At 37.6% G+C, this 14,516-nt stretch overlaps 1 protein-coding gene across 2 annotated transcripts in view; it reads left to right on the top strand.

Moving 5' to 3' along the window:
- Nucleotides 1-14,516, top strand: part of ARB2A (ARB2 cotranscriptional regulator A) — a 290,622-nt gene that overhangs the window by 132,258 nt on the left and 143,848 nt on the right. For both annotated transcript variants that reach the window (XM_061364339.1, XM_061364340.1), the window contains exon 7: nucleotides 8,232-8,450. In XM_061364339.1, the coding sequence (XP_061220323.1) occupies nucleotides 8,232-8,450 (219 nt within the window). The remainder of the gene's footprint in view (nucleotides 1-8,231; nucleotides 8,451-14,516) is intronic.

Here is a 14,516-nt window from a genome sequence, read left to right as displayed (position 1 = left end):
AAATCTGTTAACAAAGAGGGGATTTTTTTTTTTTTCTATGCATCCCTACCAGAGTTCTACAAAACGTTTTTCATCAATGTTTATACTTTAAAACATACTAACAAAATTATTTTTAAGCTATAGTTTGTGTATACAGAAGGGTCACAGATGATAAAAAGATTTGTTACTGTGAGGTAGTGTAGCATTTAGTGATTATAAAATTAATGTGTCTCTAAATCTGTTTAAAGAGTTTTTGCCATATAATGAGCAGTATAAATTATTAATATTTTCATGTTCTTGGGGACTTTCACAGCCATAATTTTACCAACACAGCTGTTTGACCCAGTGACATCATGTTTTGCATATTTTTGCATTTTAATGAGTTAGTCATTTAAAAGGTTACAAAGAAACCATAACTCATAAGTAATTAAATTATTTATCAGAAGAAGTATAAGAAGGTCTTCTGACATAGGTCACTGTGGGAAGGAAGGAGCATCAGAGTGCCAAGTTGCACCTGTTTATTGAAGATAGGTACAAACCAGCAGCTTTACTTTTAGATTGCAAATGGCTGTTTTCTCAGGGAAGTGACTGAATACATGCACATACTAAAGCCAACTGAGTTTTCTGTCATTGAGATAGAAGGATTTTAGGCTGCAGTCACAAACAATGCTCAACACTAAATGGGAGCTGTCTTTCAAGACTTGGATAACTTCAAGATTTTGCAGAAAATACTAATGTGCATTATGTGTTTTCCCTTTACACTACGGTAATACAGACCTTCCAAGAGATTGACATTTAATCTTTTCTTGTAATAGTTTAATACATATAAAATTCTTGGAGATGAAAGGTGAAGTCGAACTTGGCGTCTTAGACTGCCTTCCCTGCAAGCTAAAGATGTTAAAAATCCCGGCAAACCTCTGAGCAGGCAAGCTAAAGATGTTAAAAATCCAGGCAAACCTCATCGAAATACGTACAGTTTAGAAAGAGAAAATATTTACAAAAAGATCTTACATTATTCCAAGACAGAAGAAAATTGGGTGTATTTTATAATAAATTTACTTACTTTTTCATGTGCTAGACAAAAAATATACTTAAAGCCTATTTTGGAGTATATTCATTATGAAGTACAAATGAGAATAGTTAAAACATACTGTGACATTCCTGGGGAGGAGACAAAATGGATTGGAAGACAAATTTACAGTTAAGAATTTTCACTGTCAGCAGACGGATGCTTAAATATACCATGCTTAAAAATACCCTAGAAACATTAAAAGAATCCTACAATCCAGCTTCACCTCTGCACCTTTGTTGGGCATAACTTTCAGAGAGTAACTGCTATTCTCCATGGTTTCCCTTTCAATAAGTTATAACCAATAATTTTTTGTTTCTTGTGTGGTTTTACAAAGATTACTTGATACACTGATGTTTCTAATGCATTGCTTTAAAAAGTTAATGTCTATATATATCTGTATAACCTTTTAATTAAAATCTTAGTGAAAAAGTGAAATATGTGTGAGGCTCTTGCTTGTGATGAAGCTGAAATTTTTGTTGGAAAAGAAAATAAAATACCTTTTTAAGAGTGGGAAAAACAACTTTCTGAGTTCATATTTTAATTACAGAAGAGGTTCCTGTAAGGTGTCATTAAAAGATGCCAGGCCTTGGTGGTAACCGGTGGACTCTTTCTTTCTGGGGTTGTATGGACCCCAAAGCTGTGTGCACTTAGTAGGAGCAGAAGAAGCTGTTCTTGCAGCCTGGGCAGTTGTTGTAGATGGATTATTTGCATTCCCATCTCCTGCCTTCGTTGTTGGGATGGATTCACATCCATTCAGCCTCCAGTGTTTTTTCCAGATAGTCCCTAGACTCAGATCAAGGAGATGTGATGGGGCTGAGGTATGAAGCAGTATTTGAATGTGAACATAGTCCTTTTTTTGTTAATTCACAGAATTAAGGCTATAGCATACTTTTGAACATTCCACTTAACCATGATAATTTTCTGGTGAAAATCCTAGTAAAATCAGTGTTTGTAAAGGCACAGAAGTTCCCTATCAAGAATACAGTACATAACCAAGGGAATAAAATTCTTATAATTCATGGTTTTGTTTATTCAGTTTCGGCCTTGGGTACATCATAAACCAGGATTGCAGACCTTACGCCTAGACATATTTGGGTTGCTAATTATAGGTAGATGTAAAACATAAATTCTTTTCAAAACTTTTTCAGCAATAAACTCAAAATGTGGTAACAGCTTATCTGGGGGAGGGGGGGGGTGTTCAGCCTTGAACCTGGTTTTGCTGTAGCTGTGGTGTAGCTGTGCTAGCACTAAATTAACAAATAGCAAAGTAAAACATGCTAATGGCATTCTTTATACTTTCCATGCTGGAAAGTATATATGCCATATATGGTGAAATAAGATGAACCCCATTCTGCATGCAAATAGATACGGACCCAATACAGTAAAGAATTAGAAGGCAGTAGCAAAAAGGAAATGAAGAGTTTATTGGGTTTATAGTTCTAATATCCATTAAAAGTTAGTAGGGCAGCAGGTGACAGTTTGGCTAAGTGTACAGTGTATGTTTTTAAATAAATAGCAGTTGGGTGACCTGGGATGTCAGGGTTCTAGACAAGGGTGTGTGTTTGTCAATATATCCTACATGTTTTACAGACTCCTCAGGGAACAGGGGAAGATACAATTTCACCTTTTCTGTGCCAAAACATTTTAATTATATCTTCTTCCAAGTACAGCGGTTCAGTAACCAAGGAGCTGACATTGATGCATGTGTTGATAAAGCTGCAAACATTCAAAATAAGATTAACAAAGATTTTGAGGAAAGGGTGACAGCTAATTTTGCACAGTATTCTGCATCTAATTCAGGTCAGTGTAATGATAGAATATTTTATAACTGTGTGTCATCCAGAGGGACTTTTATGATGCTTTGTGGTTTTGAGGATTTGTGTATATGAAAGTATAGATCTTAATACATCATTCAAACGGGTTATACCTTTTTTATCGAACATCTATTGGTTGTAGCCGTAAACAGGAATAAACTTCAGCATTTAGAAGCAATTTTATATATCCATGAGCATTCATCATAGTAATAGGTTCTTTTTCTCTAATTCACCTTGAAAATACTGACTTCAAATGTGAAATGGAACGAAACTCCTGTGCCCATTTTACAGCGTTCCTCAGTATTTGAAAAAAGACTAGACTGAAAGTTATATTAAGTGTATTTAAATCATCAAACTGTAGTTTCTTTGTGTCGTGTGAGACCTTTTGAGAACATCTCAGTGTATTTCTGCTCCATTCTCCTCCTTTTTTGAAGGCAACTGACATTCTTCTTTCACTTTTCTTTTTGTGAAATTTTCTCCTTTTTTTATCCACTCACTTCTCCATCTGCTTTCACTTTTGTTTGCTTGGGCCGTCTCTCATCCCAACTTGATAATGAGGAATGCGGTGTGACCCTGACCTCTATCAGCCCATGCATGACCTTCTGACTCCCTCACATAACCTTTGACCTTCTCTTTGACAGCTTGATTAATTACCCTGTGTTATGATTTATGAGTAAGTGCTATGTAAAAATAATAGACAACAGGTGGTCCTCTAAAAACTTTTTGTGGCATGTTTTCTTTTCCTCCCTAACCTGATGAGCTATTTTAAGTTGGGAACTTAGTGGGACAATGTGCGTTTGGCAGCAACATGGCATTTTTACACACTTTGGACACAGTGCTGGAATTCAGATGGCTGAGGTGTAGCTGGGAGGGAAATATCACAAAGTATTAGCAGGGTGCAGTTGTGAAAATGTACATGGGGTGGAAACAGAATGTGTAGTCAACTACATTTCGGGCATTTCAGTCGCAGGTCACGTCTTGAGAAAATTGGTCAAATAATGGAGGGGGAATTTTTCAAGCTGAGCAGCATCTCCAGCAGCTATGGTTTACTTCGCCTCACCAGTAACTTCTGATTGGTTGCCGTGACCTCATCCCACTGTCGCACCTGCAGTGATGTACCCTTCTTGTGGAAAAGATGGGAAATAAAAGAACATACATCTTTCCAGAAAGATGAATGGACGTCACCGTGTCCATTTTAACCACAGGCAGGTTTAAGAGCTGAGCGCTTTTGAGTTGCATTCCCTGTGGGTTTGAACTCCAGTCTTGTTACCAATCACCCAAATCGAAACCTGAACGTGAAAATTCAGGTTGATAAAGCTTAGGAAAATGATCTCTTTCAGACTGACACTTGCAGTCCAAAAAGATAGTTACATAGGTCAAAAAATCCTCTTCAGCCCTGACCTCTCTGGTCACATATGGTGTCCCATCTTGGTGGATTAATATGCGGAGCTGAATGCTTTCAGCTCATTTATTCATGTGCCCAGGCAGAAGAGATTTCAAAAGATTTGGAGTGTACCTCAAATACTTTGGGGTTCTTTTTTTTATAACCTTACTCTTGCTGTCAGAGGCAGTATTTTTATTCCTTCCATTTCGAACATCTTGTTTGAACTTCAGTAAGAGGCAGGAAGTACCGCTCCATTTCTGGCTCGTGTTTTACGGTGGAAAAGGCCCTTCTACGTTGTTCTGGCTTTGTAGTAAAGGTATTGTCATTGAGATTCGTGATTCTTTCCAACACTTGACTTTGTCAGCCTGCTTTTTCTTTCATCATCATTTGCTGGCTCAATCACATGTGCTAATTGCATTTGTATTTATGAACCTAGGAGTGGAGTTTGCAGAGTCCTCTGCCTCTAGAAGTAGGTACCTGGAGGATGCTAGTAGTTAGCATAGATTGCATTCTTCTTGCCTTGAAGTGTTAGAATTTGGATTGTTTTGGGTGTTTTAGTCTGAGAAAGAAACTATAATTGTACCTACTGAACTCATAGATTAGAGGCTGGAACTTGTATTTATCAGTGTCTGTCCTGATTATTGCATCTCATCATAGGTACACTAACGGGGAATACAGCCAAATCTTAGCTTCTGTGCAACATTGATATTCTCTCAGACATGCAGTAGAGCACAGGACTTGGCTTTTGGCTTGTTTCAGTCATCTGAAGATTGATGGGGGGGCAGCAGGGTTTGTCCCAAAGTTTAGCTTTTTACCATGAAAAAACTTTGCATTTTGGAGGGTGGTTTCTGCTTCTGTGTGCACTGGACACACTCCACTATTATGTATGTTGAAAACATACCAAATGTTTTAATGAGAGTGGAAGCTTTAAAAACTCCCCTGTTTGGCAGTGCTTACTTAGATCATATGTCACTACATTTTAACAATACTCTAATCTCATCATAGGTGAAATTGGTATTTTTACTGACATTCAGAGATATATACTTCTGAACACTATTCTCATATAAAAAGATACTTTTTAATGAATGTGATTTTGTCTTTCCTTAACATGCCAAACGCTGTGTATCTTGCATATTTATTAATTTTGCCAAAGGCCTTTTTTCAGATGTTAGTGGTCTTGTGTGTTCAGTTTTGCATTGACTTGCACCCTGTTCAGCCCCATTTCATTAGTGAGCAGTTCCACCTTTTTTTTTTTAATTCCTTTTCTGATTGCATTGAAATTTAATGGTGCAGCTATGTCCACACCAAATTCTTTTTCTAAAATTTAATTGTACTCAAAAGCCACATTGTTTACATAGATGTTATTTAGAGCTGAGTAATCCTTTTCAGTAGCAAATGCTTGGGCTAAGGCTGAACAAGAGAGGTTGTTATAGTTTTGCTCATTTTGTTATTCCATGTTGCTTTATGCATGTCGTTTTCGAATATTCTTTCTGGTGCCATTATTTTATGTCTTGCCAGTTAGCATGCAGAAGGACAAGGCACAGGTAAATATACTGCATCATTTAAGCAAAACAATCTGAAAAGAGATTACTTCCCTAGGAGAAAGTTTTACAATTTTTAAGATAATTTTTTCTTTCTCAATTATGGGAAAACCTGTCTTGGTTAATATTTAATTATTTTAATTGTGCAGACAGGAAACACCTGCTGTCTGTGAGAAATTAAAAAAAAATAAATGTAAAGGGAGACATGTTGCACTGCTTAAAATGTAATTGATAAAAATCCTTTAATTAATTTATGAAACAGTGAATTTAAAAATGGAATCATATTTCATCTGTTGATGTCTATGTGAAAAATTGACATTGTGTCCTCTAACACTGGACAAATGAGTCATGTAATTTTCAGTTACATAATCAATAACTTAGACAAATTCTACTTCTTTGATGATTTATGTGTCTGTTTTGAGGGCAGCTTAAAATGGGGACAGCTTCAAATCGCTGTAACACTTGTAGACCTGTAATAAACATGAATTTTGCATTTGGCATCGTATAGAAAGCAAAACAAATCGATAACACAGAACATCTCTGCTCAAAACAAGCGGCTTGAAATGGACAACACAGAGAGCCCCAAGTACTATGAGAGTTTGATCCTACCCTGCCTCTAGCAAGTTCAAACACCATCCTTTCTTCTGAGGCATGTGATTTAGGGATGTTTGTAAGTTGTGTTCTGTGATGGATTTTGAACTTTAAATTTTCCAAGTTGGAAATTCATGTGTTTTTAGTGCAGTAGTATGTTAACGTGACCATAGCAATGGCATGGGTAGGTTTTAAACTTTGTCTTCTTTAATTTTCCATTTTCCTTTGCTCTTCCCCCTCAGTTTATTTATTTATTTGCCTGTTTGTTTGTATTTATCCCAGTTCAATTCACTGAGCAGAGAGGGCAGGAGAGCAACATGACAGGAGACCACTTACTCAAGGCGCCGTGTCTAGCTAGGAGGCAATTTTCTCTTTGGCCTATGTTGACCTTTTTTGACTATCTCCCTTACACCACAGACAGTGTCTTGAATGCCTCTTATTTCACCCTGTTTAGCAGAGTGCAGCCGTGCCCTTTAACTTGGGTTTTGGTGGGAGGAGAAGCTATGGCAGACATTTGAGAAGGGCACAAGGACGAGGGGTAGGAACTCCCTTCAGATGCGATTTTGATAACTAGTCAAGTGTGTCCAACTGTAGAAAATCACCGAGTGACAATCTGTCTACCTGACAGTGGCCACAATGCACTACAAGGTTTGTGAATGGCTCTACAGATTAGAATAAAGCGAGCCCAAAGAAAGTATCTTTTGTTGGTGTGGGTTTGGTTTGCTCTGTCCAGCTAGGTATGGGGACCTCTTTGATTTTTCTGCCTAGCCTTAGTGCAAAAACGAAGCACCCAATGAAAAGCTGGAATAAAGCTGTTTGGTTAGATAATTAATACAGACATTTCCAAAAAGTATGTCTTTATTAAATTACTTTTAAAGGACAGCTTGATTCTGTGTGGGAACCCATTATAACTTCAGGGACTCATCTATTAAATGCACTTGCTTCTCTTTTCTGCCTGTGTTTGTTATTATATCTTCCATGAATATTACAATTCTTGTGTGATTTGCCATCGTTTAAAAGTCATAATAAAATTATTGGCTGATTTATTTAAGAATTTATTTCTGATTCATAGATTCATGCATTTTTCAACCAGCTCAGAAATGAGGGACAGAAATGCAGCTGGAATGCTCAGAAGCGTATTGCAGGTTACAGATTTTCTCTGGGTTTGTTGAATACAGGATGAAATCCCAGAAAAGTTTTAGAGCAGATTTAAAGATGTGCTTAAAAGTCAACCCCCACAGTAAAAGAGGTGACCTGTAAGCAATATCACTGAATCAGTTTTGGTATTGATTCATTGTTAGTGCTGCGATTGGCTTCTGCATGGTATGCTTGTTGTCAGCTAGACAAAGGGTTTTACTGTTTTAAAGTTCAGTGAATAGTTTTCACATGGTTTTTTACTATGTATATAAATATATGAAATCCGTACATCCTTTTTATTTAAAGGTTTTTACTGGCTTGGTCCTTTTTTTATTCATCATTATGTAGAGTTCTTAAAGTAATATTTTGCTTCTAGTTCTCATATTGTTTTCTGAAAAAGTCATATAAATAAATGAGTAGAATAAAACTACATATTAAATTATTTTAAAGGTAAAACAGGCAACTTTTCTGACACTGAGGGATGTGTATAAGCATAAGCATATGCACAGACACATTCACACATCAATAGCCCTTTAATGACAGAAATGAACCAGAATATTCTTAAAATACCCTTCTATAAATTATGTGGTGTGAAGTTGCTGAAATAAATATAAACGTTTTCAAGAGTATTAAAATAAATGCAAAGCATTTTCAAGCATTAAATCTCCATTTTCATATTTCTTCGTTTTGTGTGTGTGTCTCTTCTAAAACAGGAAGGCTATGGAGTAATAGTACTGAATCCCAATGAGAACTATATTGAAGTGGAGAAGACAAAAGCCCAAGTACAGCTCGCTTCTGATAGCTCAGATGAACCTGCAGAAAAGAGGGAGAGAAAAGATAAAATCCAAAAGGAAACAAAGAAGCGACGTGACTTCTACGAAAAGTACCGAAATCCACAAAAAGAAAAAGAAACTGTGCAGATGTATATTAGAGTAAGTTCCTTTTGTTTTGTTGCCCTTCGTTAATCATGCATAGATATGTTTACTGTCCATATTGGCTAATAAACAGCATGCTCTTTTTAAAAAAAACACATTATCAAGATCGCATTCAAAAGTTTGTACAGAGTTCCTGGCTCTTTATTCTATTGGTACTTTTTGTCATTTATGGAATGTGAAGTTTTGGAAGTTACGAAACAATCCTTTCTAATTTCAAACGGGACCTTGAAATAAACCCCTGAGGAAAACATGGGTGCTATCAAGAAATTGAATGATTTAAGGAAGACATTGTAAAAATGATTTTATAAACACAGATTGTACATAAACGAGCTTGGGCAACATACTAACTAGACATGTCATACATGCATTTATTGTGTTATATTGTCTTGTAGTGGGGAGGCAGTAGTTAGGGCCTAATAGTTTTTTAACATACTACTTGCTGAATTAATAATGTATTGTGGAAAATACCGGTGTTCATCTTGTGTGGTAGCAGATTTACCCTATAATGTGCTGTTTTCATATGAGCAGCCATCCTTTGTGTTTCAGCTGAACTTCTAAAGGGAGATAAAGAAGGCGAGTTATTAATATCTTAATAAATATTTAAGCTAGAATAGTTCGAGAATGGTGTAATGAGGAAACTCTGTCCCTTGCTCTTTTCTTACTCAGTGAACCTTTGCACTTTGTAATGCTACCAGCATGGGATCATTATAGCAGTGCTACCCGAGGATTTCTAATTCTGCAGGGGGCACAAACAATATTATTTGCACTTTGACATATTCTGCTTCATATACATACTATGTATTATATATACAAACTGAGTCATTCAATTTCCAAAGCCCTTATTAGGAAAGTTAGCATTTTCATTCAGTGGTAAAACATGTAAACATGTAAAGCAACACCAGATTGTAGTTTTTGTGGTTAAAACAGTAAAACTGCATATGCCCTTCTGGTGCGAAACAGGGGAAAGACAGCAAAAGATATGTTAGAATCATCTTAAAGTTTAACGTCTTCCTGTTAATTGTGGTTTAGCATAATGTTTGAAAGAGAAATAACAGCTGTACTGTCTAATTAGAAAGGTTTGTAACCTGGATGACAGATTACCACTAATACCATAAATATTACCGTGTCTTTTGAGAAATAACTTGCTACAGAGTATCAGAAACAAAAGGATGCATGTACATATTCAAAGTCAACCATCTGCTGCTTTTTAGGAGAGATGCTATTCTGACCACCAGGCAGACCCTGCTTCTTAAGAGGGGCAACCAGACTTGTCTTGGGGTCCATCGGAAGCCAGTAAATGATGTGCTGTATTGTCCAGAAAAGTGTTTAGTCAGCATGCTGGTCAGTGTTCTCTTTTTTTCGATAGCTTCTTAGCAGTTCCACCTGCGTGTAGCTCTTTTGCTTGATAAGACACAAAATTTGGCTCCAGGAGATTTGACCTGCAAAACGTAAAATGCATGACTCCATCCCGTTTTCTTTTCCTCGCAGCTTTGTGCCTCAGATATGACTGTTGACATTCCCTTTATTTTATGTTCTTCAAACCAAGGAGAGAAGTAGCTTAAGTTTTAGTGAATTTATGGGCAGTGGTTTCTTTTTCCTGGGCGAATTAACTGAAATTGGGTTGTCTGTTGAAGTTGGTGTTTAATTCTGAAAGAATTCTTTGGAGTTTATCTTTTGTTTAACAGTCTCTAGTACAGAGAGGTTTTTGAAACAGAGTGAAAAATGTCCCTTCTTTGGTGTGTGGCCGGACAAATTACTGCAATTTACTTAACCTATCTGTTTCTGAAACAAAACCGAGCCACCAATAATGTGCCATTTACTCTGTGGGATTGAACTGCTCAGTCTGTATGTGGTTGCAAGAGCAGCTGTGAATATAGCACACTCTGTTCCACCTTCCTGGCTACAGACACTGTTATCAGCCTGTCCAGGCATTGCATGAAACAAACAAAATAGGTAGGTTTAGATTAGACGTTAGGAAGAAGTTCTGCCCTCTGAGGGTGGTGAGGCCCTGGCACAGGTTGCCCAGAGAAGCTGTGATGAGAAGCTGTGACTGCCCCATCCCTGGCAGTGTTCAAGGCCAGGTTGGATGGGGCTTGGAGCAACCTGGTCTAGTGGAAGGTGTCCCTGCTTATGGCAAGGGCTTGGAACTGTGTGAGCCTTAAGGTCCCTTTCAGCCCAAACCATTCTGGGATTCTGTGATTCTAAAATGATGCAGTGCCATATTTGCTGTGTATTAATTGCCTTCCAGACTATATGTCTTGTGGGTACTACCATTTCTTTGCACCATGGGACTTGGAGTCCCATTTACTACAACCACAGGCTGCAGGGGCTACAGTGTTAGAGCAGGTTTGGGTAGTCTCAAAGACCCATTTGGATACGACCTTTGTAGTCATACGCATATGTCCAAGTATTATAGCATACATTTGACTCACAGGGCTCTTGAAATAAGACGTATTGTCACTCCACAGAAGTATTTAAGAAGGGTATATGCTTCATAATGATCTCATCAAAGAGTTCTGAAAAACCTGAGAAAGCTTACATCATTTTGCCAAGCAGAGGAAAACTGGTGCAGAGAGACTACATGAAAAATATCCTCACAAGAAGTCATCAACTGGATCTGAAGTTGACTGAAAATTTGTTCCTGTCCAATATGCTGGAGAAATTGTTTCAGGCTGTTAAGTAGCAGGAATAAATATCATCGGTTATGTTCTCAAAGGGTCATTGAGATCTGTTGTGATTTGATGAGGAAATGGCATTTGAACAAATGAAAGCTGTCTGGATGATGCTCCCAATTGTGCAGGTAGATTTTCCAAGAATGGGAAAAATGGAACTCTCTCATGGTACATTTCTTTAAGCATTTTCTGTCTTTTCATAGGGGAAAAGAAAAAAAAAATAAAAAGGCCACTAAAAAAAAAAAAAACCTGGGATACTCAAGAATATGTAAAAGCAGAGTCTTTAAATATAAAAAAGCTCAAATTACACTGTATTTTTGTACAAAATGAGTACAAATAAAAGCAACTGTTGGAGTGTGTAGTGCATTAAGCACAGTGCTTGAAAGATCAAAGTACTTATTGTTTCATGCTGGAAGTTCCCTCAACTATGAAATAATGTACTTTCTGGCATACGTTATAGCTTGTTAAAGGGACTGATTTGGTCTGGGCAATAAACATCATGTCAAACATTATGGCAGAAAAGCCTGCTTAATGTTTTGTAATAAGACAGAATTTTTTGCTCTTAAACATCTGCCAACTGAATTCACAAGTGAAGACAGAAAATATCATAAATTCAGCAACAATCTTATAAATTCAGTTTCTTTTTTGTCGATGCACACCAAGGAAAACCTTCTTGATAATCATCATTGACTGTAATACTTTATGGTATGATTAAACAAAATCTTTTTACTTTTATATAACATGCTAATGAATACATAGGAATTTTTTAATGCTCTTATGTTCAGATTTTAACAAGCATGTTGCCAGCAGATCATTTTAAAGGCATCTGTTTTTTAATGTGTTGAATACAGGGTTGAATCAAATAGCTAAATATGTACATACATCCTTATAGAAAACATTTCTGTCCTTACTTATAGATACTACTATTTTTCCTTAGACCACCAGAGGCTGCTGGTGTACATACTGGCTGATGCTTCCCCCCAGAAACTTCATGCCCTAGCCAACCTTCATTTATTACTGAACTAAACTGAGAATTTGTTGATCTCTAACCTTTTTCTATGGAAACAGATCATACAGGCTCAAATGTGACATGACTGTTCCCTCCATCATCCAAACCATCTCCACTCCCTACAGATTTTCACATTGACAGTGTCTTCTCTATGTTAAAAGACACTCAGAAATGTAAATCAGTATTTATCCCCTTCTAAGTAGCATTGAACACTTAAACAAGTACACTCAATAGGTTCTGAAATTATTAAAGGAAAAAGTAAATCGCATAATTTTATAATGAAAGTAATTTGCAATAATGCTGTTGCCACAATAGTCAAAGGATATCAAAGAGGCAACAAAGGAAGAGGTAGGAAGAAGTACTTTTATCATGCCATCTGATAAGGTCAGGTTGTCTGGGTAAAAGGATAAGCCCTTCGTAGGCCTGTATGCTAGGGATTTTGTCCTTTTATTTTTTTCTCCACTGAGTTTAGCTGCTTTAATAATTCTTACTACAAATACTATTTCTGCTGTAGCACAATCTATAATGGCACTATTTATGCTAACAGCCTATCAATGAAATTAAATTAATTCTGTATGTAGCATACTTTTCATAAATAATTTTTACCCTCTTTCTGTGAGAGATTAAATAGAAAAAAATCATGTGCAACTAATTAGTTTGTTTTACTAAAAACGAATGCATCGGGATAATTTGTGCCAGTGTTTATTAATACATGGTTAAGTACGCAGCGAGTGCTGGTGGGCAGGAAATCCTGGCAAGCATGCAAAGCACAGTTATGCCATTTCTGCTTATTTGTTCAGTGCGGCTGACACGAGGCATCACCTGACTGAAGGTCACCGCCGTGTCCGCTTGTGCAGGGCAATCTTTCAGTGCAGCAGATTTATTCCACGTTTGGGATGGAGCTGCTTCCCGGCATAGCTGTGGTCCCACCAGCTGTGCAGGTCTGGCCCCGTGGCCATCCCTGGACGGATGCGGTCTCCTGCTGCCTACCCTGTGACTTGGCAAGGTGCACGCCGGCTCTCGTCCAGAGCCTCTGTGACTGCATTAGCACGCTGCTGAGATCAAGCTAATAAGCCCTTTATTCCACCAGAAGAGATGAAATGACAAAATGGTTCCCAAGATGTAAGGAACATGCTCCAGCACAATGAAAGTCAGTGGCAGACCCAGGCATTAGGACTTGAACCTAAGAAGTGTCATGCCAGTGCTTATACCACAATGCCCTGTTTTTCAGCTCTTTTACAATTATCAGCATTACTTTACCTGTACCTCTGAAGCAACACATGATTTTCACTGAATTATAGAATGGTTTGGGTTGAAAAGGCCCTTTAAGCTCATCCAGTTCCAACTCCCTGCCATGGGCAGGGACACCTCCCACTAGACCAGGTTGCTCCAAGCCTCATCCAACCTGGCCTTGAACACTGCCAGGGATGGGGCAGTCACAGCTTCTCTGGGCAACCTGTGCCAGGCTCTTACCACCCTCACAGGGAAGAACTTCTGCCTAAGATCTCATCTGCCCATAATTGCCTTTTAAAGGCTGTTACTTTGTGTTCTAGAGAAATCTCTTTCAGTTCTAAGCAACAGGAAAATCATGCTGGCAATGGAAATCTCATGACAGCTGCTTAGAAACTACTATGGCTTCATCTATCGGTTTTGTCCCATGTACTACTTGGGCATTCAGAATTCAAAAACAGAGCAGTTCAGGTGCTGGGACATAAATGTGTAGTGACGCTTCGGGTGCTACAGGGTATTTGGGATGCCTGAAGAGATCTAGCCCATGTCTTGTAGGATCTGTGCCACCAGAGACCTGCGCTACCCTGGCGAAATGAACACTCTAAAGCTTCTACAGTGGCACCAACCACCTACAATTAGAGCTCTGTGTTATTCCTAAAGGGTCAGATAAGCAATAAGTTCTACAGTAATTTCAGTAGAACAGGAAAAATATGTGTATGTCATATTTCGTTCTATAGATGAACATTCTATTCAGTGAACAGGCATCTTACATTAAATAGCTAAAGTATGTAGGGTTTAAACTATAGTAATATTCAATAATTTGTGCATAGGCTATTTAGCCCCTGCAGTTAAATTAGGTATTTTTTTTAAAATCCTGAGACTGTAAAGACTTCTTCTGTTATGTTTTGCATCTGATAGTCTGGAAAAGTTGTATTTGTCTTCTTTTCCTTGAGTAGTGAAAAGAAAGACACGATCACTGAAGGAAGATTTTGCATCTCTTCAAGAGCACCACTGGCTCTTCTTTCTCCCATACCCTTTCTTTGTTCTGCATTTCACAAGTATGGCTTAATCAAAGAAAAGGAATAAATCGAGGCCATCTAGCTTTGGTGTCTTTCAAACATCCATTACATGATGCCAACAAAATATGCATTG

The sequence above is a fragment of the Neopsephotus bourkii genome, unplaced genomic scaffold, assembly GCF_033783945.1.
Source record: "Neopsephotus bourkii isolate Nb327-2 ecotype Australia unplaced genomic scaffold, CSIRO-AGI_Nbou_v1 NB_1232, whole genome shotgun sequence".
NCBI lineage: Eukaryota > Metazoa > Chordata > Aves > Psittaciformes > Psittacidae > Neopsephotus > Neopsephotus bourkii.
This window is presented reverse-complemented; position numbering and strand designations above follow the sequence as displayed.